The sequence below is a fragment of the Trichomycterus rosablanca genome, chromosome 8 (genome assembly GCF_030014385.1).
Source record: "Trichomycterus rosablanca isolate fTriRos1 chromosome 8, fTriRos1.hap1, whole genome shotgun sequence".
Taxonomy (NCBI): domain Eukaryota; kingdom Metazoa; phylum Chordata; class Actinopteri; order Siluriformes; family Trichomycteridae; genus Trichomycterus; species Trichomycterus rosablanca.
Genome location: NC_085995.1, coordinates 34,994,866 through 35,022,451, shown reverse-complemented (window position 1 = coordinate 35,022,451; position 27,586 = coordinate 34,994,866). Strand labels below are relative to the sequence as shown.

At 39.5% G+C, this 27,586-nt stretch overlaps 1 protein-coding gene across 7 annotated transcripts in view; it reads left to right on the top strand.

Moving 5' to 3' along the window:
* The window catches only part of mical2b (microtubule associated monooxygenase, calponin and LIM domain containing 2b), an 88,589-nt gene that overhangs the window by 4,702 nt on the left and 56,301 nt on the right, over positions 1-27,586 (top strand). For all 7 annotated transcript variants that reach the window (XM_063000787.1, XM_063000786.1, XM_063000785.1 and 4 more), the window contains exons 2-7: positions 10,466-10,797; positions 18,356-18,563; positions 19,361-19,477; positions 22,991-23,092; positions 24,021-24,176; positions 24,839-24,939. In XM_063000787.1, the coding sequence (XP_062856857.1) occupies positions 10,534-10,797; positions 18,356-18,563; positions 19,361-19,477; positions 22,991-23,092; positions 24,021-24,176; positions 24,839-24,939 (948 nt within the window). In that variant the 5' untranslated portion in view covers positions 10,466-10,533. The remainder of the gene's footprint in view (positions 1-10,465; positions 10,798-18,355; positions 18,564-19,360; positions 19,478-22,990; positions 23,093-24,020; positions 24,177-24,838; positions 24,940-27,586) is intronic.

The window sequence follows — 27,586 nt, the reverse complement described above, 5'->3', positions numbered from 1 at the left end:
TGCTGTCGATTGGACAAGATTTTTTAAACTTGTTTTGATCACAATCCCAAGTATGAATGTGTAAATGTTTTCGTATGTGTTTTTACTGTTCCAGTAGTCGCTTGGGCTGCATTTCCCATGAGACTTCAAATCCACCTTTAGCCTCCAGACACAGTGTAGAATGATCAGGATCACGTTTAAACGTCTCAGCATACCGAAAAGACCAAAATCCGAAGTTAACAAACATTGCCTTACCCTGCTGCCACCCTGCCAGTTAAACAGGACAGGGTTACATTGGTGGTTAAGGTACTGGTCTAGTGATCAGAAGGTTGCTGCTTCAAGCTCCACCAGTGCCAGGTTGCCACTTTTGGGCCCCTGAGCAAATCCCTCAACTCTGCTTGCATTGAATATGCTCACAATTCATGTTGCTCTTAATAAACATGCCTTCTAAATTCATTAGAAGTTAAATGCCATGTTAACCAAGATCTTTAGTAGGAAAACAGGATCAGTCAGTTCGATATGTCACTCAAGCACCTTTATGATTAATATTATTATTTTGAAAACATTAATCTGTTGTTAAGACTTAAATGTAAATAATTGTGACTGCTTTTGTAGTATAATTGTATCATGTTTTGTTTGTTTTTTTCTCTTTAAGTCCTAAGATTGTTTACTTTATAAGTGTTAGGGCTTTAGTCTGAACCTCCTGTAGGCTGGCAGACGGCTGAGCGATCACACCCTACTGGAAACTGAAATATGAAGCTCTGCTATTCTGAGCTATGAGACCACCTAAAGGCTCCAACATAAGCCAGTTCTAAAACTGAGGGCAGTGCTGTGGCTAGGCCCGTCACATTTATTACCATTTTCTTGATGGTTAATTGTCACAACCATAATTAAGATTAAGATTGTTAATTTAAAGTTTCTATATTTTAATTATACGATATTACACGTTTAGTCAGTACTAACGCTCATACATTTAAAATGTCGTTAATCAACATGAACTATTTTAATAGGAACGCCTACAATTCTATCGTGAACAACAAAACTATGGTTGCAGATTGTTCATAGTTTAAAGGCATAACCAAAATTTATTAGCTTTCAAACCCCCCGGTAAGTGCAAAAAAACAGCTTTGCTGCATTGATTAGAGAATGTTGAGCAGACCTGGGACACTCTTGTAAACACATGCAATAATGCACCACCCTGTAGACCCATGTTCGAATCTCAGTAGGTCACGACCTTGCCTGGTGCTTAAAGACGCTTGTTTGAGAAAAAGAAGGCAGGGTAGTCAGGTACCTGGTGAAGGTATACATAGAAAACAGTGTGGTCCTTCCTTCACGTTGGAGCTTGAAGTAAAAATCCACTGTTGGCCGATGACAGCTGCACATGTTTTGGAGGAAGCACTCGCTAGCTTCGGCTCAGCCAGTGTAAGTGTTGTGTGTGCAGCTGGTGCTGTGAGATCAGTTTGGAATTCTCAAATACTTCATTACTACATTGGAAGAAATTAACATGAAGGCAGGTTAGATTATTAGAAATGTATGGAATGTGTATGTGCTGCTGCTTGCTTAACTCATTCAGCGTTTTACATAAACAACTAAACTAGTAAATTTACTGTGTGCAGGTAGGTTGATTAATTTCGTTTATATGAACTGTTCTTATTTATATTACTCATCCTACTGTGCTGTGCTGCGTTGGCACATCACTGTTCCAGCCAAGCACCCATTTCCATATCATCAGATACATCGATTAAGAACTTAATCCCCTAGAGACATTGTTATGGACCATGAGTATAAACACTTAGTGTAATGACGTAGAACCTTTACCGTGTCTGGGTTAAACTTTGTTTCTTTGTGTCTGGTTCTTATTTGGTTTCTATTAGACAGATTTCTCAGAACTTAGTGATATGTGGGCAGCCAGATTGTTGACAGCAGTGAAATTTATACTTTATGTCCAGAGCACTCTGACTCCTTATTCACCCACAGAGTCTCAGAAAACAAACAAAACCCAGAGTTTATTTTGTCTGAAAATAATCTTGGTGCTCTGTTATGTAAAATGGTAACCCTTAAAGATCTGAAGACGGTCATAAAAGACCTGGAGACAGTAATCGAGATGGAGTTGCTTGTTTGTGTTTTTATGCATTTTAGAAACAAGTTGTGCAGCTTTGAGTTCTAAATGATTATTTAGACAGAACTGAATACAAGCATGATTGTTGTCTTTACAAATACATTGCTCCAAATAATAATACGTACACTATTAATACGTACGCTATTTCCAAATTGTCTGGATTTGAATTATTTCTGAAGCGTTCTGATCTTTTTTTCTTGCTGCATGATTGGAATGTATTGCTTTGCTAAAAAAAACAAAAAGAAAACTTTTATTAAGTCTACTGGTTTAAATACAGTATATTTATACACTGGCTGGCATGGTGGGGCAGTGGGTTGCGCGGTCACCTCACAGGGTTTTCAGTGTATCGTTTGCATGTTCTCCATGTGTCTCCAGGGGCCAGCTGGAGCTACTAATGTGTGGGCGTGTGAATGTTAGTATGTGTATCTGCTCTTTAATGGTGTTTCCTGCCTTTTGCTCAATGAATGAGAGCCGTTGTGACCCTTACCATGATAAAGCAGTGGTAAAACGGGCAGAATCACTGAACAACATTTGGTTCCAGAATGTCATTTAACTTTGGGGCATGTGTCCTCACATCCTTAACTTTATCTCTGAGCCCAATATGTTTAGAACCTGGTGTACATGGGATCAGCAAGATTGTTATTACAGGACACTCAAACTCCAAATGTGTTTAGTGGGTTATTTATTTTTTAATTAGCTTGGAATAAGGCAGATTGAGTTTTGCTGTGTATAGTGTATTAGGTGATCAGGTCATTTTTCTTGCACTTTATTTAAATTGAAAAAGGGCAACGATATAAAGATGCAAAAATGAAAGATCCTATTAAAATGCTTTAACATAGCAGCTGCCATATGGTTCATAAGTCTTTAAAACTTAAACATAAAACAGTAAAATGTTTACAATATCTTAATTTGTTAATATATGTATCTAACCAAAATTTTACACAGTGTAAAAGCACACATATGAAGACAGACAAAACAAAAACTGGACAAGAAAGACTTTGATCTGGTCTTTTATATATATATATATATAAATATAAAAAAGAAAACACTGAATGATCCTGCCATGAATGTGACCAATGTGTCGACATGGTGTTAAACCAGTAAACAAACAACAAACTTTTGGGCGGCACGGTGGCTAAGTGGGTAGCACTGTCTCCTCACAGCAAGAAGGTCCTGGATTTGATCCCCCAGGTGGGGCGTTCCGGGTCCTTTCTGTGTGGAGTTTGCATGTTCTCCCCGAGTCTGTGTAAGTTTCCTCCTACAGTCCAAAGATGTGCAAGTGAAGTGAATTAGAGATTAAATTGTCCATGACTGTGTTTGATATAACCTTGTCAACTGATAAATCTTGTGTAATGAGTAACTACCGTGTCTGTCATGAGTGTAACCAAAGAGTGTAAAACATGACGTTAAAATCCTAATAAACAAACAAACTTAAACTTTTACACAGTTTATGTAAGTTCGTGCAGAACATTTTTGAGTGGTCTCAGCATTGCATTAGCATTGTGATTGTTTCTCATAGCACAGCATGTGTTGGTTTTGCTATAATAAAATGTTCCCTGGAATCTGCACCAGTTTAATCTCTCTGTTTTTCTCAGTTCACGCTTGTTGGCCACTTGTCAGCATTCCGAAGTTCATACCAGCTTAGCTTTCCTCCTCTTTTTCTCCTCTGGCTTTTTGTTCTTGGCTGCTGGTGCAGAAAATGGAATATCATTATTTATTATTTCTTTTTTGAAGGGGAAAAAAGTTGATTTTAGCTGTTTTAAAAACAGCATTTTTTCCCATCCTTTAAAAAATGTAGTCCTCCAGCTTGATATGGACACATTGCTGTTTTTCTGACTGTTTTGGCTTTTATTTAATTTATTGGGTTTTTTGTTGTTGTTGTTCTGACATTGCAGAGTATATTGTAATTTCTCCATATACTCAAATTAAGAATCCCCACAAAAAACACGTCTGCCAAAAATAAGAAACCTCTAGAATACGTGCATCACTGTTTAATCAGGACAGCTTTGTGTTTTGGTTGTTCTTGGCTTTCACATGTTTACCTGGACAATGTATATAACTTATACTGTATACATTCTGTAGGAGAACTTTAGGGAGTGTAAATGAGTTCAGCTGTTCTGTCATTGGGGTGCATTTCTATTGCACGGGTGGCACGGTGGCTAAGTGGGTAGCACTCACCACAAGAAGGTCCTGGGTTCGATCCCTGGGGGGCGGGGGCGGGCGGTCCGGGTCCTTTCTGTGTGGAGTTTGCAAGTTCTCCCTGTGTCTGTGTGGGTTTCCTCCCACAGTCCAAAGACATGTAAATGAGGTGAATTGGAGACACTAAATTGTCCATGACTGTTTGATATAACCTTGTGAACTGATGAACCTTGTGTAATCAGTAATGATTGTATTCTTCAGATATAGCCTTCTAGTTTGAAATGCTATTAACAATAAAATGAACAAAAATTTTAACCAGTGCCTGAGTGCTAAAATTATTGTTCGTTGTTTGGGGCAACATGTTTATTATCTGCTTTACTTCTAGGTCAGCAGGCTATCAGTTGTTGTTAGCCTGAGCTGATGTAATCTAACTCTTTCCTTTAGACAACAGCATGCATGGTTCATGTTGGTCTCGGATTACATTTGTTTCATCCCACACACTGTACCTTTAATATTCAGGTAGCATCCCAAGCCTAGACATTGAAGCTTTATGTGCATTACACTACAGCCCTTCATATTAAAGTGGAAATATTTGTCCTTCTAGGTGAGGTCACAGGTTTTGCCATGTTAGCGCTCTTGTCATATGTGGACATAGTCTTGGTGCTGAATTGATGAACTGTGCAGGGGTGTGTACAGTTCTTTGATGGGAAAACCTCAAAGTACAAAGTGATGCATATAGAAAGATCACAAAGGGCTGGAAGTGAAAAGGTGCTGTGCTGCTGACAGGTGACGTCGGTGGCATGTCTAAGTTCGATAATTCACTGCAAACTCGAGAGTTCTTTATTGACGATCATGAAAATAAAATGACTTCTCAACAAAGTCTTGTCCAGCATTTATATCATCGTTCCATATGTGGTTAGTTGATTGACCAAGATTGGTACATCTATTGGTGCTAATATGTAAGAAGGCTTGTAGCCTTTTATATGTTCCTCCATTCATTAATTCATTTTAAATATGCACTTAATGGCTTTATGGATATTCCGCTAGCACACCAGCATCAAGATTCTGAACTCCTCAGTTCGAAACTCGGTGTTGCCACCGGTTGACTGGGTGCCATCTGGCGGGCATAATTTGCAATGCCTGCAGCAGATACTAATTGGCCACCGTGTCTGCAGGGTGGGGGCCGGACTATGTGTAGGTGGGTGGGTCTTCATACGCGGAAGAGACGCCTGTGCAGGATGCAGGGGCGAGAAGAGGAGGGCTGTGCACGTGTCGGAAGAGGCGTGTGCAACGACCTGCTCTCCTTGGATGCAATCTGGTATCTCTCAGCAGCGGAAGACAAAATTGAGTGCGCTAAATCGGGAGGAAAGTGGGGAGAAAATGCATAAAAAAAAAAGCACTTTATGAACCTGCTGGATGCAAAATGGATACTCCAGACAGTGTCTCAGTTTATCACAGGCCATCAATCATGCATTTTCCCAACCCTACCACCACCTAGGCACAGTTTAAAAGCAGTACATCTACTAGTATGTTTTTGGGAGGTGGGAGGAAGCCAGAACACCCACATTGATGGTAATCAGAGGTCCAGTTCAGTCCAAGGTCCCAACAACTCCCTACACCCTAATGTTTTGCTGCACCACAGTGTCACCCAAATCAATTACACTTACTGCTTAGGCTTTTATTTAGACTGGTCATAGAATAATAAAAAAAAAACATTTTCACCGGAGTAGCAAATGTTGAACCTGAAGTACGATGATTCGATAGATTCAACAGGTTACGGCCCGTGGCGTCTGATGTTGTCTCTTGTGAGTACAGTCCTCATTTGCAGCACGAGCAGATTGTAAGCTTGCTTGCTGGTTCCCACGTTGACATATTTGGGGTATGTTTAAATATAGCCGTGAGCACTTTCCCAGGCTGAACTCGCTGCTGGTCATCTGTGAAGTTCATACATTAGTGAGTCTAATGTAAATGCACTTGCAGAGCATTTGGTTGAGGTTAAATTAATGTTAATGCTGATGAGGGGTAGGATGGTGGGGGGGGGGGGGGGGGGGGGGTAAGGGGGGTAGAAATGAAAGCTGAAGAATGTGCTGAGATGTAGAAGGGAGCAGCTTTATGTTTAGGTCTTTGCTGCTAAGTAAGATTTCACTGTGGGATGATGATACTGCAATTCTATATTAGAAGCACCACAGCAATGAAATGGTCAGTTAGTTATAAGGCCTTGCAGTTCATTTTTCACTGGGACTGAGAGCAAAGTGCCAGATTTGTAGCTTTAATCATGTTGAGAAATAGCTATAGCTTCAACAATAAAAAAAGAGACTGGTGTATTGCATCTACTAGTACATTTTTTGTGTTGCGCAGCGGTAAAAAAAACTCTAGCCCACCAGTGCTGAGATCTTGAGCTCTCAAGTTTGAGTTTCGGCTCTGCTATCAATCGACCGGGCACCTACGCAGACACAAGGTTGGCTCTGTGTCTGTAAGAGGTGGGACAATGGCTGAACAGGGTTTTCTCATAACTACTACAATTACGGCCTCCGCTGGCTAATCGTTGGCCTCTGCACACATGTCGGAGGTGGAGTGTGACAGTTGTGACCCTTCTCGGTCAGGAGTGGAGGTCTGCAGCAGTAAAGGTGAAGTACAGTCAGGTTATTGGAGACGACTAGATTGGAAGAACAACTGGGAGAAAAATGCATAAATACAAAATACAAAAAGAAGACTTTGCCTTTATTCCATGATGTGTAATCTGACATTGGAGAGGAAGTCTCTGTTTGATTCCTGATTAAATATGTTTGTTCTTTACTGATTACTGTAATCCTATCAAGCATGTAACAATATTAAGCTAAAATGACTGACCTAACAAACAAATACCTATTTTGTGGCTTGTTTTTGTGCAGAACATGCTGTGCTGCTGCTGATGTTTAAGTCGTGTGGACAGGCTGTACCCTGAAACACTTGATACGGTTATTAATACACTGCTAGTCAGCCTTGTCAAGTTGTATGATCTGTGGCTGGTAAAATGGTGTAGCTGAACAGAAGCTTTATTTTTGTTATTTGTGTAAACTGTTTGAAATGCAATATTATAAATGTTGAAATGTAGAATAAATGTAGAAATGCAATATTATAAAAATATTATAAAAAACCAGGCTCGCTCGACTTGAGCCTCCATCCAGGACTAAAGGAAGACGAGCATCAAGGCTCTTCTCTGTTCTAGCGCCCAAGTGGTGGAATGAACTTCCTCTGTCTGTCCGAACATCTGAGTCTCTTGCTGTCTTTAAAAAGCGATTAAAAACCCACCTCTTTACTAAGCACTTAAGCTGACTTGTACTTATTTACTAACATCTTGTTCCATCCTTTTCCATTTCCAAAAAAAAAACACTTATAACAGGTTTTAGCAGATTTGTGTTCTTCGACTGTTGTTTACCTAAACTCTGGATAAGAGCGTCTGCTAAATGCTGAAAATGTAAATGTTTTTTTCTAGTGACCTGTAAACAGTGGTGCTTTTTAATCATCCTTCAGCATTGTTAACTGTAGAGATTAGTTAAGCCATAACATTCTAAACTGTCCAGTATTAATCAGCGCTCAGTAAGTTCTGTTCCTTCTGCTTTTGTCATCATTATCAGTTCTGTACGTCAGGAGCTCCAAAAACAAAACAAAAAACATGGACACAGTTTGTGATAAACAAATAATCTTGATCATTAACTGTCAATTACGTTAATTTACTTTTGCAGCATTTAGCAGAAGCAACTTACATTTATGTAGAAATTACATGTATACATTTATGCATAAAGCTTAGATTTCCTCCACTTGCTCTCAGCTGCCTTTAATTCTCTTCTGTTGCTGCGCAATGCGTCTGAAAGCCAAGGAGCAGGGTGGGAAGGTTTTCCTCGTTTGAGGGAAAGAGGACAGAGATGTTAAAAGAGAAAAGAGTAAAGTATTAGTAGCAGAGTTGAGTGGAAGGGTAGCAAGCATGTGCAAGCATCAGTGAAGAAGAGGATAGAGAGTGAATATTTCGGCAAGTTGGAAGAGTGTATGAAGTTTCCCAATGAGGCCTATAGACCACAATAATAGGAAGGGTTATTGGGAAGGTAACAGCATGAAATTCAAAGGATGAAATGTTTAGATGAGAGGTTATTATATAAGGAATTATACTGTGTTTATTTAATAAAGTATAAAGTCGTTTGACATTTTTATGTGATGCCATGAGCTTGTTGGTTGTCAGTTATACGATCACCTCACGACCCATTCCCCCCAGAGACGCCTTTCCAAATATCTTCACATTCTTTAAAAACAAAAGGCAGAATGAATGGGACAGTAAACCACAAAACAAACTGTACGAAATAGAGCCAAAAGTAGGACAAACATATACTAGAATGGACAGTCGGCTAAACCAAACCATCCTCACAAGATGCCGAATCGGACACTCTAAGCTAACGCACAAGCATCTCCTCACCAGGGAAGATGCTCCAACCTGCCATCGATGTAAAGAGGGACTAACAATCAAACACATACTGATAGACTGCAAAACACTAAACTCAGAAAGACGAAAAACGAGACACAAAATTTGCTTAAATCTACAGCACCAGGGAAAATAATTAATTTTTTTACATATTTAAATCTAAAACATCTTTTACTATTTGTTTTGAATGACACAAAGTGAAGAAGCAACTTGAGTATCGCCGTATAAATGACCCCAGTGTGTCGGTACGGCGCTAAGACTAATCAATCATATTGGTTGTCGGTTAACCAGTGACTAATGATGGTTGGTTATCAGTTGAAAGAAATTTGCATCCCTAGTTAAAACATTTTTTATCATACTTTCCCTATTTGCTTTTTATATTTGACATGAAGATTTTTAGTTTTTAACCACCCTAATGTTAACTGTTTTTAATTTTAAAGTAGAGATGGGACGATCGGGGTTTTTGGCACCGATTGCGATCTCCGATCTCCTTTCAGGGCAATCGGACGATAGTCGATGCATGCAATTTTTAGCGCAAAATCAGCAGTAAATAATAAAGTAACCAAACAATTATTTTTTTCACCCACAGGAGACATATCTTATTAGTCTAACTGACCACACACACACACACACACACACACACACAGACACAGACACAGGTTTAATGTTATCCAGTTTAGTCTGAAAAAAACTTAAAAAGAGCCTCACAGTGAAAATAAACCGAAAGCAACAGCGTGTGTGTGTTTCTTTAAAAAAAACGCTTTGTTCACAGTGTCGCTTTAAATGATTCTGATTCAGGAGTCGAATGTGACGCGTAAGTTTCTCTCTCCGTTTTTACTGTTATTAATAAATGCTGTGGTTTTAAATAAACACCAGCTACTACAGAACATTTTGTGTGACTTTCTTACATTAAAAAGCTTCATTAAAAAGCTTAATTAAACCGCTATTACCACAGAGCGGTCACTGAGTCAGACTCGTTCCGTCTGTGGAGCTAAAAGTTCTGATTACCCTAAAAGTTTAGCAGATGATCCTGAACTAACGAATTTTGTAATGAATAAACTTTTGCCTCTGATTGGCTCTGTAACGTTTTCTGTTCTCATCTACATCACAAGTAAGAACCGCTTACGATTTACCAAAGTGAACCAGGAGTTTATATAACGTGCTGATAGAATCGACTCAGATGTGACCGGGTTGAATTATCTTTTTAAAGTAAATATTACAATCAGCAAAATTACATCGTATGTATGATGCACAACGTTAATGATGTTATTTTAGGTCATGAAGAGCTTTCACGATGGTTTCTGTACGATGGTTGATGAATGGTGATGTGATGGTTGGTGCTTCGTAGCTCAAAGTCTGGATCAATCCACTGAGCTGTTAACTTAACGTGATCTTTATATATCACACGATCGGATCGGCTACTTTTAGGAAATATCGCCGATAGCATATTTTGATTAAAAATCGGCCGATACCGATTCATAGCCGATCGATCGTCCCATCTCTATTTTAAAGTTTTGATGATAATAAATCTTTTGGTCAGTAGATATACCGGCAACATTGTGAAGTTGGGACAGGTCTTGTTTACCACTGTTGCATTATCTTTTCTTTTAACACCACTTGAATTATTTGAGAGCTAATAAAACAGTTGATATTTGTTAAGATTGTGAAATAAAATCTGTACCTCTAATCTGCAGGTGTGATCTAATTATTCTGTAAATCTATTTTCTCTAAGGTATTTAATATTGTTGCTTTTGTTTTGTTTGTTTTCTCTCTAGCACCCTCCAGTAATGCCAGCAGCAGCAGTCTTTTCCTGAACGAGCTCCCTCACTGCCAGGGACGAGCAATGGGCGAGAATGAGGACGAGCGGAGCAGTCAGGCTACCCAGCTCTTTGAGACATTTGTTCGGGCCTCCACTTGTAAAGGCACCCTTCAGGCCTTCAGCTTGCTGTGCAGACAGTTGGAGCTTGACCCAACCAATCATGGAGGCTTTTATAGCAGCCTAAAAGCAGCAATTACCTCCTGGAAAGCCAAAGCACTCTGGACCAAGCTGGACAAAAGAGCCAGCCACAAGGAGTACAAGAAAGGCAAAGCATGCCCAGATCTCAGGGTACGTCAGTGCTACTTAACTTACTAAACTTGGGTTTGATTTACTGTAATAAATGGCTTTAATGGAGTGTATGGGAGAACTTTAAAGATGCTTTGGTGGGGAAACGATGCAGTTTTAGCTTGTGTAACAGAAATATGTAAAGAACTAACTAAATTAAATAAGTGAGCACACTTTCTGGGTGGTATTAACTTTTGTTGTATTGAAGCTCTAATATCAAATACCCATAATTGGCTCTTTTCGACTGCTGTTTACTATTGTTGTGCATTGTGGAGCAAATGTGGGCCAGTTCTCTGATTTAGAAACAAGGTTCTAAGAAACCTGATTGGAACCAGTTACAAATATTGAGTTACACCGATCAGCCATAACATTAAAACCACCTCCTGGTTTCTACACTCACTGTCCATTTTATCAGCTCCACTTACCATATAGAAGCACTTTGTAGTTCTACAATTACTGACTGTAGTCCATCTGTTTTTTTTACATACCTTTTTAGCCTGCGTTCACTCTGTTCTTCAATGGTCAGGACCCCCACAGGACCCCCACAGAGCAGGTATTATTTAGGTGGCGGATCATTCTCAGCACTGCAGTGACACTGACATGGTGGTGGTGTGTTAGTGTGTGTTGTGCTGTTATGAGTGGATCAGACACAGCAGTGCTGCTGGAGTTTTTGAAAACTGTGTCCATTCACTGTCCACTCTTAGACACTCCTACCTAGTTGGCACTCATCTATTGCTGCTGTTTGAGTTGGTCATCTTCTAGACTTTCATCAGTGGTCACAGGACGCTGCCCATGGAGCACTGTTGGCTGGATATTTTTGGTTGGTGGACTGTTCTCAGTCCAGCAGTGACAGTGAAGTGTTTAAAAACTCCAGCAGCACTGCTGTGTCTGATCCACTCATACCAGCACAACACACACTAACACACACCCACCATGTCAGTGTCACTGCAGTGCTGAGAATGATCCACCACCCAAATAATACCTGCTCTGTGGTGGTCCTGTGGGGGTCCTGACCACTGAAGAACAGGATGAAAGCAGGCTAAAAAGTAAGTAGAGAAACAGATGGACTACAGTCAGTAATTGTAGAACTACAAAGTGCTCCTATATGGTAAGTGGAGCTGATAAAATGGATAATGTGTGTAGAAACAAGGAAGGTGGTTTTAATGTTATGCCTGATGGGTGTATTTCGGTCAAAAAAAGCTGAGACTCTTTTTAAAAGCATTAATGCCTTTAAGGTGAGCCATTCATTATTTCAACTGTAAGAAATGGCCTTTTACATTCTCTGCTTCCTTAATTTTCCGTTAACATTGCTTATTGTTATAATCACAATTGTGGTCAGTTAAGACACGTTCTCAGGTGAAAGACTTGTCAGTACCTGTTCTGACCACATATGTGCCTAAACTAAACCTTACTTTACTCTGTGTGACGTGAAGCGCTAATCGTCTAAACAGAAGTCAAATTTGCAGCCTAATTCAAATGAAACAAATTTTCCTTCCCTTATTTGACAGTTGAATCAGTTTGGCACGATACAGGCGATCTAATTTGGTCACTTCCGTGTTGTTCTGTTTTCATGGACATTTATTGTAAACAGGTCAGAGGTCAGAAGTTACCATGCAGTGGTTATTAATATGTAAAAAAAGTTAAAGTTTTTTTCTAACAATCTTAGTGTTATTATAAGATGATGAGCCGATTTCTACCCTTATACTGGGACGTAATTATGTAATTATGAGTTTAAAATGTAGTCTGCCCTGAGACTGACACAATCTATATATTTATTAGTATTATTAATATGAAAGTTATAATAAATATCATACATCTAGTTAGTGCTGGACAATAATTCAATATCGATATACAGTATGTCGCGATAGAAAATGTTTCAATAACGGTGATATGATTTTTAAACAAATTCGATCGATATACATGACGTCAGTGCGTGATTACGTACGCCACAGGCATGAAGGCCAGTGCTTAGCGTTACCGCTCTGATTACACTCCGCTACCTACAACACGGTGGATATTAGCAGCAGAATGAGTTCAACAGCTGTGAGTGAACGAGCATCCAGTCAGGGGCGGAGCCAGGGGGTGGTCAGTGGTGGCGGCCAGTGGTGGCCAAGGCCACCATAAATGAATCTTCGGCCGGCTCCCCCCACCACCGCTTTGCTGGCGTTACTTTTTTTCGGAAGCATTTTTGCTCGCAGGTGTTCCCACAGGGACGCAATTCAAGAGCGCACCTCAAGCAAGTAGTTCTCCACCAAAACAGTGCAGTAATACACTCAACATAAACGTCAACCACCAACACTATTACAGAAGAAGTACTACTGAGTACTAATACTACTTAGTAGTTGAGGCGCACTACGAGTTAAAGGCACGAACAGGCTCTGCGCGTTCCAGTGTTGCCAGATTGGGCAGTTTTCCTCTATATTGGGCGTTAAAAAAAAAAAAAATTTATTAGCAGTTAAATAACACTTCTATTTAAAAGAAAATATTCAGTTTTAAGAAGCCCCAGCATTGTAGAAGGATATTAAAAGTAAAGTCAATTTTCAATGCTGATTTGGCTTAATAGTGTTGGTCAGTCTGTATCATATTCTTGAAAGAAAATTAAAATGTGTTTTCCATGCATTCACACTAGCATGTTCTGGGGTTCAGATGAGTCTCATCAGTACACACAAGTTTGCAGTCAAATGATCAAGTATTGCAAAGGAATATCTTTGAAATTCTTCTTCGTAATGTTAAGGTTATAGGCTATATTTTAGTTTTTCACTTGTCAGGGAAAATGAGAAAAAATAAAAAGCTTATTATGCTAATTCTACATGGCACTCACTGCCTGTATAGGTAAACGAGTGAGTGACCAAAACATTACTAGATCCACAGCAACTTGCCACATAATAAAATAAGGTATCAGACAGTTTCTGTGCCACCCCTGTGTGAGCAATGGTCTCAGTCTGGCCACCCCTATGAAAATTGTCTGGCTCCGCCACTGTCCACAGTTGAAAAAAAACAGATGAAATAGCTGATAAGAGAGGAAGGACTAATTCATTGGTGTATTCAGCTTTATTTCTTGCCAGAAACCTGAAAAGAGGTTTGCAGGTACAGGCATCCAATTTTTGTGTTCTTGGCAGTTTTTCTGACATCTGTATTATTCATATCGATATCGGCATTATATCGTATCGACCGAAATAAGAGTTATATCGTGATATAAGTTTTAGCCATATCGTCCAGCCCTACATTTAGTAAAAGGTTTTCCTGATCAGGTTAGAACTGCAGCTCTCTCACTGAAAGCTGCTGAACACAAAACGGGTACAAATCATCGTACAACTCATCGTACATTGAAAAGATCTGTAGATCAGCTTTTAATTCACATCAAACTTTGCATTGATCCAGTAATAGTTCCTTTACAGAACAGATATACAATAACAATAATATGCAATAGAAAAGCTAGATATACAATAATTAGCTTTTGATAAACTAGCAATATTATTTTGCTGCTTCTTCTTGGCCTTTACTTATAAGGTCATTTTTTGTGGTCATATTTACATAGTGTTCACATGACTTTCCGAGGTTTTGTTAATCAGATAATGTGGTTATAAAACAATGAAGTCTTAGAGAAAGCAGTCTCTCTCTCTCTCTCTCTCTCTCTCTCTCTCTCTCTCTCTCTCTCTCTCTCTTTTTTTTAATTAATTCTTTTGTAATAAATAAAATAAAATGTTGCATAAAGCTGTGTATTGCTAATGTATGCCAACTTTGGACCATCGTCATAAAGAATTGTCATTTCTGATTGGCATGTAGATGTGTGTTAGGTTTTATAGGTAAAAGGTTCAGAAGTAGATTGAGTCAAAAATCGATCACAGTTCCAAATCAATGCATGTAGCTGAACGTAACCATGTTAAAGTAAACTGAACATTATTGTCCACATTCACATTTTTCATTTGCTTAAATTAAAATAGGATAGGATAAGTATAGTTAACACTAAGAAATGGAAAGGACAGGACCTATTGTTTAACAGTAAAATGAAACAGTAATATAAAACCAGCAAACCTGAAAACAAGTGCAAAGATGTTTCTGCATCTTAATGCATATTTGGTAACATACTCTTTAGTGTTAAAATAGATTACACAAATAGTAACGGTAGCTTTGTTTAGTAAAATGCATTATTTCATTTCCTCAGTCATGTTTTTACTCTTCATGTATTGGACAAATTACGAAAAAATACTTATAGACTCGAGTGAACTCAAGTGTGCTTGATTTGTTTACCTGCTAGGTTTGTTTAATTACTATGTTCTGTTTATCTGTTAGTGGCCCTATATAAAAGATCATCTATGTAGCCAAAAGCATGTGGACACTAGTTTCAGACATGTACTTTACTACAAGGTGTATAAAATTAACACTCTTTTAATGGCTGTGGTTGTAGAATAGAAGCTCTAACAAGTTTCTAATTATGAGTACATATGGATATTTGGCCAGATAGTGTACAACCTCAGTGCAGTTAAAAACATGAAAGTCCACATGACCTGCCGTTATCTCCCAAGAACCTCAGGACGTCAGAGAAATGAATGGCATGCACAAATGGCCTTCGTAGTGCTGATAACAGCTGTATGATTAATAAAAAAAAAGTCACACACAATTGGCATATTGACTGATGTGTTTTTTGTTTGCTTATGCCACATGGTTTATGGACACTTGGATTCTGCAGGTGTACATCATTTCCTTAAAGGATTCCCAATGCCTATGTATGGTGTTGCCATACACTCGCCAGTCTGCCACACCTATCTAAGTTTAAAGCCATATTTGGTAACATATTTTGAAATCTTTTATTTTATTGATGCAGCTGCCATGTTACAGGGTGAACAACACTGATGAATCACACCATAATCATACACACACTCCCTGTAGAGTTAATCATAAGATCATACTGATTACCCTTTGTTAACTACCTCTGAAGTGTGTCTGCAGGTGATGGAACTGTTACCATAATGTCTGTTTATATTATGCAGTCAGGCTTGGTCCACATTGACATTTAAATGTTGCGTGCAAGACCTGAAGCCTTTGGGAAATAAACATTATGGGATTATGAACTTGTACTAAATATTAAAAATAACCAATAGACCTCTCGTTGGTTGCAGTACAGTGTTCTTTAATACTCATGGACAGACACGTCATGTCAGTCTTGTTCAGTTTGTTCCAAAAGCTTTGATTCAAACCTGATTCAGCATTCCAAACGCAGTCTTAATTAGGGTTTTAAGTCAATCCCTTGATAAAACACCCACTTGTGTCTACGATTTATTATTCTGACTAGTATTTCTGCCCTGAGCGTAATACCGCCACAATTTTGAACATTAGTACAAGGTTTGGTTTAAAAATGCATCACCTTTTCTAACCCAAACTATTTTTGGTCAGTATGGCAGGACAACCTCATTTGTTTTCTGTGACCAGAAAAAAAAAACCTCTCCTTTAAAAGCCTTTTTTACTTTGTCCAGATAATCAACAACAAACTGCAGTCCAGCTTTAAAGTGCTGATTTTGGAGCAGGGGCATAGCAGTATAAAGCCTGCTTGATTGTAGACATTGACACCTGTGTACCAGCAGCTCAGTTATGGCAGACCCGACTCTTGGTGGTGCTAACCAGACAAAATTTCTTGTAGCATAAAGTAACTGGGTTTTCTTGCTGACTGTATGAATGCTTGTGGCTTTGGAATAGCATGTCCAACAAGCTTATGGTCAGATGTCCATATAATTTTGGCCATATAGTATACATTCTACCTTACAGGTATATGTAAACTCTTTACTTTAACTGCTTTAACTATATATATATATATCTATATATATATATATATATATATATATATATATATACAGTGTATCACAAAAGTGAGTACACCCCTCACATTTCTGCAGATATTTAAGTATATCTTTTCATGGGACAACACTGACAAAATGACACTTTGACACAATGAAAAGTAGTCTGTGTGCAGCTTATATAACAGTGTAAATTTATTCTTCCCTCAAAATAACTCAATATACAGCCATTAATGTCTAAACCACCGGCAACAAAAGTGAGTACACCCCTTAGTGAAAGTTCCTGAAGTGTCAATATTTTGTGTGGCCACCATTATTTCCCAGAACTGCCTTAACTCTCCTGGGCATGGAGTTTACCAGAGCTTCACAGGTTGCCACTGGAATGCTTTTCCACTCCTCCATGACGACATCACGGAGCTGGCGGATATTCGAGACTTTGCGCTCCTCCACCTTCCGCTTGAGGATGCCCCAAAGATGTTCTATTGGGTTTAGGTCTGGAGACATGCTTGGCCAGTCCATCACCTTTACCCTCAGCCTCTTCAATAAAGCAGTGGTCGTCTTAGAGGTGTGTTTGGGGTCATTATCATGCTGGAACACTGCCCTGCGACCCAGTTTCCGGAGGGAGGGGATCATGCTCTGCTTCAGTATTTCACAGTACATATTGGAGTTCATGTGTCCCTCAATGAAATGTAACTCCCCAACACCTGCTGCACCCATGCAGCCCCAGACCATGGCATTCCCACCACCATGCTTGACTATAGGCATGACACACTTATCTTTGTACTCCTCACCTGATTGCCGCCACACATGCTTGAGACCATCTGAACCAAACAAATTAATCTTGGTCTCATCAGACCATAGGACATGGTTCCAGTAATCCATGTCCTTTGTTGACATGTCTTCAGCAAACTGTTTGCAGGCTTTCTTGTGTAGAGACTTCAGAAGAGTCTTCCTTCTGGGGTGACAGCCATGCAGACCAATTTGATGTAGTGTGCGGCGTATGGTCTGAGCACTGACAGGCTGACCCCCCACCTTTTCAATCTCTGCAGCAATGCTGACAGCACTCCTGCGCCTATCTTTCAAAGACAGCAGTTGGATGTGACGCTGAGCACGTGCACTCAGCTTCTTTGGACGACCAACGCGAGGTCTGTTCTGAGTGGACCCTGCTCTTTTAAAACGCTGGATGATCTTGGCCACTGTGCTGCAGCTCAGTTTCAGGGTGTTGGCAATCTTCTTGTAGCCTCGGCCATCTTCATGTAGCGCAACAATTCGTCTTTTAAGATCCTCAGAGAGTTCTTTGCCATGAGGTGCCATGAGGTGAACTTTCAGTGACCAGTATGAGAGAGTGTGAAAGCTGTACTACTAAATTGAACACACCTGCTCCCTATGCACACCCGAGACCTAGTAACACTAGCGAGTCACATGACATTTTGGAGGGAAAATGACAAGCAGTGCTCAATTTGGACATTTAGGGGTGTAGTCTCTTAGGGGTGTACTCACTTTTGTTGCCGGTGGTTTAGACATTAATGGCTGTATATTGAGTTATTTTGAGGGAAGAATAAATTTACACTGTTATATAAGCTGCACACAGACTACTTTTCATTGTGTCAATGTGTCATTTTGTCAGTGTTGTCCCATGAAAAGATATACTTAAATATCTGCAGAAATGTGAGGGGTGTACTCACTTTTGTGATACACTGTATATACTTATGTACTTATATACTTATATACTTATATACTTTTATTTTATTTATTTATATTTTTTACAGTGTCTGATCATTGGCGCTGGCCCGTGTGGATTGAGGACGGCTATAGAGTTAGCCCTTCTTGGAGCTAAAGTAAAGGTCATTGAAAAGAGGGACACCTTCTCCAGAAATAACGTCCTCCATCTGTGGCCGTACACTATCCACGACCTCAGAAACCTTGGTGCTAAGAAGTTCTATGGCAAATTTTGTGCTGGAGCCATAGACCATATCAGTAAGTGCTAGTTTGCAATCAATTGGCCTACTACATGGTCAAAGGTATGTGAACAGGTGCATTAGCTAGACCCATTGCTAAATGATGTTAATATAAATATAAACACCCTGTGTTTTTACGTTTCTTGAGTGTCTTGAGGTTGCTTTCAGCAATGAAATTATTGTCTGTCTTTTTTTTCCTGCGCAAATAAGACCACGCCTCACAGCAAAATTATGTAAAATGTGTCTCAGGCTGGTGGTAATGCAAATATATTAATTCCATGAGCAGTCTGGGTCATTACTCTGGCTGTACTGTAGTAAAACAGTCAAATATCAAATCATATCAAATCCTTAGCCTTTGTTACATTAAACTTTACATAAATGAAGTCTAACCAGCTGTATTTTATGCCTTAAATATCTTTATGGCCAAGATTGGACTAAACGCCAAACGCCTTCACAGACACACGATTGGCTGTGTATGTGTATGGGTAGGAACAGTGGCTGAAACTTGTTTCTTGATGCTGGTACCGTTAGTGTGGCCTCTGCTCACTGGTCGAAGTGTCTGCATGGGGGGGGTGCGGACAGCCTCAGCCCTTCTCTATGTGGGTGGTGGCAGCAACAAGAGGGGATTAATAAAGGATTGATCAGGAATGTAAATGTTCTCAAGTAAAATCTGAAGGTAGAAAACTAGAAATCTGTTTACATATTTCAGCAAATCTTCTCAGGTTGTTCTTGTATCTAAAACATTTCCCAATGTGTGGTGCTTTTGTTGTTGACCTGTTGCTGACTGGTTCTTTGTGTTTTTTGTTCTGTGGTCAGGTATTCGTCAGCTTCAGCTGATCCTGTTGAAGGTGAGTCTCATCTTAGGGGTGGAGGTGCATGTCAACGTCGAATTTCACAAACTTCTGGAACCACCTGAAGAACAAGACCGTGATGGTGAGCAGCTTAAATGGTTTGACAAACAGTTTATAAGGATTTGATCCTCAGGCTGGGCGGTCCGAATCCTTTCTGTGCAGAGTTTGCATGTTCTCCCCGTGTCTGTGTGGGTTTCCTCCGGGGGCTCCGGTTTCCTCCCACAGTCCAAAAACAAGCAGTCAGGTTAATTTGAGACACTGAATTGCCCTATAGGTGAATGGGTGTGAGTGTGTGTCTGCCCTGTGATGGACTGGCGCCCCATCCAGGGTGTTACTGTGTGCCTTGCGCCCATTGAAAAGCTGGGATTGGCTCCAGCACCCCAACCCCCACCCCATGGATAAGCTTGGACAAGTGGTTAAGAAAGTGAGTGGAAAAAAAAATCAACAAAAATCTGTATTATTGTATTAATATTTCAATTTCATTTTACACCAGCTGCTTTATGCTGCTCCGGGTCTCATTGGGTCTTGTTACATTCATACATGGACATGGATGCCAGTCCATCACAGGGCTTTGACGAATGTTCTTACAGTTTTTAACAGCTTGAATACCATCTCCCCCCATATACCATATACAAAATATCAAGTGAGCAGAAATTCATTTACTCTTTTGCGTATTTCATTGCAGTGAATATTTGATTCGCAAATACTAATAATATCAGACACTTTTAAACTTTTGGCTCTTGAGTTAATTTGCACTTAAGTAAAAGTACTGATACCTTCCTGAGAAATAGCTCAAGTATGAAAATTACACTAATTACTCGGAACATTCGGGTGGCTCAGTGGGCAGCACTGTCGCCTCACAGCGGGAAGGTCCTGGGTTTAATCCTCAGGTGGGGTGTTCTGGGTCATTTCTCTGCGGAGTTTGAATGTTCTCCCTATGTCTGTGTGGGTTTCCTCCGGGTGCTCCGGTTTCCTCCCACAATCCAAAGACGTGCAAGTGAGGTGAATTGAAGATACAAAATTGTCCATGACTGTGTTTGATATAACCTTGTGAACTGATGAATCTTGTGTAACTAATAACTACCGTCTCTGTCAAGAATGTAACCAAAGTGTGTAAAACATGACATGAAAATCCTAATAAACAAACTAGGAACATTCTCATCTAATTTGACATTGCATGTTTCTCTAATAAGCAGCCAAGACAATTATAAGCACTTATAAACAGACATTGACTGAGAATTTGTTTTCTTGCTTAGGCTTCTTGGCTCAGGCAGACTGGAAATGAAGTTTGATATTGCTCGTTTACGTGTGAATAGTTTAGAAATGACTGTACATGAGTGGCTGCAGCTCTGACCGTTCGAATGTTTGAATGGCTATATGTACACCAGCTTTTCAGAATAGCACAGGATGGATTTCTTATTTTGTACGTGACAATATTTTAACTGTATATAGCCTTGTCACCAATAGTTTATCAGCTATTTACTTTGCTTACAAAGACAACCACATACAAATTAGCACATTGGCATTATGTCAGCAGTGTTTGATATATGGTTGCATAATTTGTGCAGCTAGTCCTGCAACCTGTGTGTTAGCTTGTGTGTTACTGTAATACAAGCTGGGGCAAAGGGTAGAGAGAGTTTAATATCGGGGTGTTTGAATCTGTCCAGCTTTAGAGATGTTTTTACCAGACACAATATGTGTTCTACAGACGTGTGTTGTCATAGTATTCTAGTGTTTGTTTTTTCCAGGACTTCAGTACTTTAATTAAATATAATAATTAAAGTATAAACAGGGATCCCTACTTCCTCAAGTACTTTACTGGACACTACACTACGTCGTGAACACCACCAACACCTGGACTGCACACTGGACCTATTATTTATTATTCATCATTTATCATTTGCACTGTTAATACCATCAACACCCCAGATTACACACTGGATTGTTATTATTTATCATTTGCACCTGCACTTTACACAACTGTCATATCTATATCTGTCTATATATACTGTATACACACACACACACACACACACACAAGATTCATCAGTTCACAAGGTTAAATCAAACAGTCATGGACAATTTTGTATCTTCAATTCACCTCACTTGCACGTCTTTGGACTGTGGGAGGAAACCGGAGCCTGGAGGAAACCCACACAGACACGGGGAGAACATGCAAACTCCGCAGAGAAATATATATATATATGTATAGTTTAGTTATAGTTATTTAGCATAGTTACAGTTGTATAGTTATTATTTACACATTTTTTATTTATATTACTATTATGTAATATACCCAACTAATCTTTTATTATTATTACTGTTGTTGTTATAATACATACCCATTGTTTATTCATATGCTTATTATTATTGCTATTATGTATATAGTACATGTACATAGATATAAATTCATATATGTAAATAGCTATAGTTATAACTATATATTCATATTCATATTTATTATAGATATGTTTACCCATATTCTCTGCTTTTCATTGCACAATGCTACTATTTGCATTTTTGGTAGATGCTAACTGCATTTCGTTGCCTTGTACTTGTACTGAGCAATGACAATAAAGTTGAATCTATCTATAAACATAATAATTATTAATATAAACTTCAGTACTATCCTTAATTTTTTTGGGGATTATTAAAGTATCTAATCATCTATCTATTTATCTAAAGGCTTCATGGAAACATGCCTCCATTCCCACACATGCATCACTGCATGGTTTATGATAATAGTGAGAAGGTTTTCATCGCTCTTTGGCGTCATTGCCACTCACTGCTGATGTACTGTGCAAATGATAAGCTTACCACTCTGCTCTATATATAGACTTTTGGCTATCGGGTACATACAGCAACTCTTAACTGTCACTTCTGTCAACTAAAGGCAGTCCTGCTTCTGTTTCTTCATTACCGTCACACACGCACCTCTATTTTCCATTAAGCTAATGTCACGTTCAAGTCCTTAAGCTCTGGAATTCTCCAGAACACCTGAATGATGATGAGACAACAACAACAGTTAGTTAAAAATGAATGAATATAAAAAAAATCTAACAAAACCTGTATAATTATTGAATTTATATTATTATTTAATTTTTATCCTGGTCTGGATCACAGTTGGTCTGGTTTTATCCAGGCTCATGAATACACCCTGGACAGGGTGCTAATCCATAGAAATGCTACTGCCCTTTCCTCAGACATAGCCGTTCAAGTTTGTGTAGATGCCCGTCTTGCCCATGGCATCCCTGAAATTCAAACCCAGGTCATATCTGTGGTGGGCCAGCATAACACACCAAGTGAACTTGTCTTGGTTCTGTTAGGATTTTCCATGACACTTTTTGGGTAAAAAAGGGTTTTGATCATCACGGTAGGCTGTGACGATAAAGAATCATTGACCTACCACAGTCACCTGCCCCTTAGACATAGTGCACACTACATGAGTTTGATTTAAACTTCTTGGTGGTCAACTCATGCCTAAAAGTGCCTAAAATTTCCCTTAATCAGTTTAGTTAATGTTTGTGTTTGTTTGTTTGTTTGTGTTTGTTTGGGTTTGTGTTTGTTTGTGTGCATGTGTGTACATTAATTGTAGGGACTGGATGGAGGGCAGAACTTCGTCCTCTGGGTCATCCTATCTCTGACTTTGAATTTGACGTGTTAATAGCATCGGATGGACGGAGAAGCACACTTGACGGTAAGCCTACACAATAAACTTGCTATTTCCAACACTCGTAACTTCACAGCCATCAAACCAGCATCCTGACCAGCTGCCAACCCCACAGTCCTGATTATCTAAAGGTCATGATAGTCTACTCCTGCACTTGAATCTAACATGTCAGAGTCACATTTTGGGCAAAAAGATAACATGGACTCTATATACTGACCTGAATATAGTTGTTAAATGATCACAAAAACATAAAATAAAATGTTTACAGAACCTGTAAATCTCTCTCTAATATATACTGTTAAAGCTTTTGCTGTTAATTCTGGTAATACTTGATGTGGAACTTCAGATGTGTTTGCAGGTAAAGCTTGACTGTAAGACTTGTACAGTGGGCACTTAAGTGAAACAGTAAAATGTGCCAGCCCACCAGTGCTTGCAAATCTCATGTCTGTGCCTGACTGGCCTGTGGTGCAGTCAGCAGCAGTAGAGGAAAGATATAACCATTGTAACTGGTTTCAACTAGACTGGGATAGGAAGGGAAAAAGTGCATACATAGTATAGAAAGATGCCCAGCTGGCTGATGGCACCATAAAGATTTGAACCCGGGCAAGCGTAATAGATCGCTATGCCGATCTAGTGCCTCAATATTAACCAGAAAGACACTAATTTAATCTTCTAATAAAATAGCTGTTTTCTTGTTATATTGTTCACTGTTATGTTGATACAATCCTGAAGAATTTAATGCATTTATAACCTTTAACCCCTCAACACTAAACTCTTTAACTGCATAATACAGGCAGTAAATTCCTAAAAAGCACCTATTTTTTTTGTATTGTAATATTCACATCCATTTTTATTTGTATGTATATATTTTTTTTTTTCTTGTTTTTTTTTCTTCTTTTTTTTCTTATTCTTAATCCTTCCTGTGGATTTTCCTGTCTTTTTGCCTTGACTTCAGGATTTAAGAGGAAGGAGTTTCGGGGTAAGCTTGCAATTGCCATTACAGCCAACTTTGTGAACCGCAACACAACAGCAGAAGCCAAAGTGGAGGAGATCAGTGGTGTGGCCTTCATCTTCAACCAAAAGTTTTTCCTGGAGCTCAAGGAGGAGACTGGTGAGTTAATCTTTTTGACCAAACCTCTGTTTACTGATAAATTAATGACATGCCCTGATTTTTGTATTAACAAGTTGAACTGCAGGGCGACACTGGTCATCGCAACAGAAAGGGCCTGGGCTCGATTCCCTGGTCGTGCAGCCAGGGTCATTTCTGTGTGGGGTTTGCATGTTCTTCCCATGTCTGTGTGGGTTTCCTCCGGGAAGTCCAGGAAGTCCAAAAACATGCAGTCAGGTCAACTGGAGCAACTAGAAACCGACGTGACCTGTGCATGGGTGACCTGTCCGGTGTGTATTATGGCTTCTGACCAATGACTCAGACCCACCGTGACCCAGACCAGGATACAGAGGTGGTATAACAGACAGTGAATGAATGAAAAACTGCAATACTCCTTAAATCAAATTAAAGTTTGGCAATTCTAGTGTTTCACAATCAAAAGGTCACGCCCTGTAGCTCTGTCTCATGCTAGCATGAATACATGCCTTTCAGAATGAATGCACTAATTATTTCACTCTGTAGTTCCCTAAAGCCATGTATTCAGTGCACTTTATGTAACCAAATGAGTCATTAGGCTTGTTTAATGTAAGACGGCTCTAAGATTAAATTCCCCCAGACACCATGAAAGATTGTTAAATGTTATATTTTCTTTGATTTTTAAACAGGGATTGATTTGGAGAATATTGTGTATTACAAGGACAACACACACTACTTCGTTATGACTGCAAAGAAGCAGAGTTTACTGGAGAAGGGTGTGATCAAACATGTAAGTAATAACACAGTCTCGTATCACTCTAAGCCTCTGATGTTTGAGAGCACTCTTTACAAGCTAAATGGAGAATTTAATGAGAGGAATTGAACCCTCTCTGATTACCCTGGTTATTGCATATTTGTCACAGTGAATCATTTTGGATCATTAGAATAAATGTAGGTAAAATATGCTAGCCCACTGCTGAGGTCCAGGGGTTTAAATCTCAGCTGTGCTGTCGGCCGGCTGGTCAGGCGTCTCTACAGCAACCCGAACCATTGCGAAGTGTACTTGTCATTGCCCTCTTGATGGCCGTCTCAAGCCCAGGTAAAAATGAGGAGGACTGCATTGTGAAGGGCACCCTGTGTAAAACTTGTGCCAAATCAGGTACGCATGCCTGAATGATCAACTGTTTCGACATCTAAATATGGAAGCAAGAAAATTATCAGACAGTCTTCATATATCTATAGAAACGCTGCCTTGATTTACAAAAATTCCAAAAGGGAAATATACAGTCGAATCCGGTTAATTGGACCACCGGTTAATCGGACCAGCCGCTTATTCGGACCGAATCCTAAAGTACCGAAACAAATCCTATTATGTACGTGTAATGTTATTCGCTTATTTGGACCAAAATTCCGTTTAATCGGACCAAAGAACGTGAGAGCGAATAAGAAAAAGAAGCCACAAGTCGCCACTTAGAGCGGCTGCAAAGCGGGTCAGCGAGATATGGGAGGATTCCTGGTTGTGTTGACAAGAGCAAAACCAGCGGGAGGTGAACACGCCCACCACTTTCTTTCCCACAACGAAGCACCCAGTAGCCAGCAGCGGGGTTATTGGATCCATCTGCATCTCCGCTTTTTTCGGCGAAATGATGTCAAGCGTAAACAAGAGTGCAAGGAATTCCCTCCTGTCAATCACGATTAAAGTCTACACGAGAAAGCTATCATTCCACTATCATTCCTTGTAACATAGGGCGTGTTCGTGTAATCGGACCAGCCGGTTATTAGGACCAAAACGATCGCGTCCCGATGTGGTCCGATTAACCGGATTCGACTGTAATAAGATATCAGTATTTTAAAGGCTTCAAAAGGATCTCTAACGCTCTAGAACTACACCCACCAAGCCACAGTAAGCACAGGCACTCTGAAGAGTGGTCAATCCACCCAAAAATGGTTTGCCTGCTGAAATTTCTCAGACGCCTCATTCAGGAAGTCACACAATTTCTCTGGAACACCATTTAAAGAATTACAGACATCTCTAGTTTCAGCTCAGGTCTGTGTTAAAACTTCACATAAACTCCACTAGCTGTTTTTTTCTGGCTAATTGACATTTACAGCTCAATTTTTATTAGCCTCACTACAGTTGAAAACTGTCCACAAGCTTCCGTCATGTCTTGTGGACCATTTGCTCTCCAAGAAAATTTGAGGGAATAAGCAAGTGGTGTTAAATGAAACTTGATCTAAAAAGACCATCATTCCACTAAAGCTCAAACAACCACCTCCAGCTGCTACTGCACTCTGGGGGTTTAGTGTCAGAGTGTAATGATTGCCTTTTCTTTCATTGCTTATAAGTTCCCTACACTAAGCTTGTTGCTGACCTTTCATTCTTATTTGGAATGTAAATATGTGTTTTTATTTTTTAGAAGAAACCAGCATTTTAAATACCAAAATGTATCTAACCGAGTCGATCTTTAATCCAATTTTACCACCGTCTTTGGTTTTATAAGAATGTGGTACATTTACAGTGTTTAGCAGATGCTTTTATCCAAAGTGACTTTTCCAAAGCAATTTTTAATTAATACAGTTTAAGCAATAGAGGGTTAAGGGCCTTGCAGGGTTAGTCAGAATTGAACCAGCAACCTTTTGTCCAGTATCTTAACTGCAGAGCTACGACATCCCCGTGTCAAATAAGCGCTAATTTAGGATAGCTCTAGAAAAACTTTTATTTCATTCATTCAATTTAATCAACACTTTATCCTGGTCAAGGGTCATGGCAGGTCCAGCTCCACCAGGAAACCCTGAGTCCATTGCAAGAACACCCTGGACCGGGTGCCAATCCATCGCAGGGCTTCGGCCACCCACCCTTTCTATCTTTAGACATAGCCAATCAATTCAGGGTATAATGAATGTGTGTCATGTCAAGGGTGTATTCCTGCTTTGCACCCTGGATTTTTAGGTGGTATCATACCCACTGTGACCCTGACCAGAATAGAGCACTTGGTGGAAATGGGTGTGTCCTGGTACATTTATTGTGTTTATTCAGGCAATGTTTCATCTGTCTGGTAAAATCATAAATGTGCTTCTACTAGGACTCACCCTAGCTCAGCCTCACTGACCAGCTTTGGAATGAACTGGAAAATCAGTTGAGGCTTTCCTGACCAATGTCAGTGCCCAGCCATACAAACGCTCTTTTGACTGAATGGGCACAAATTCAAAGTCTTGTGAAAAGCCTTTTCAGAAGACTGGCTTTTGTTATAGCTGAAAAGATCACATTGACACACGTCACTATTTTAATAGCAATTGTCTTTGAAACGAGATGTCCAGCAAGCTCTTGGTCAGGTGTCCAAGTACTTTTGGCCATATAGTGTACCAGGTAATGTGTATGAAACGGGTTATTGGTTCATTCTTAGAAACATTTCTAGTCCATAATAATTTTTCTAGAT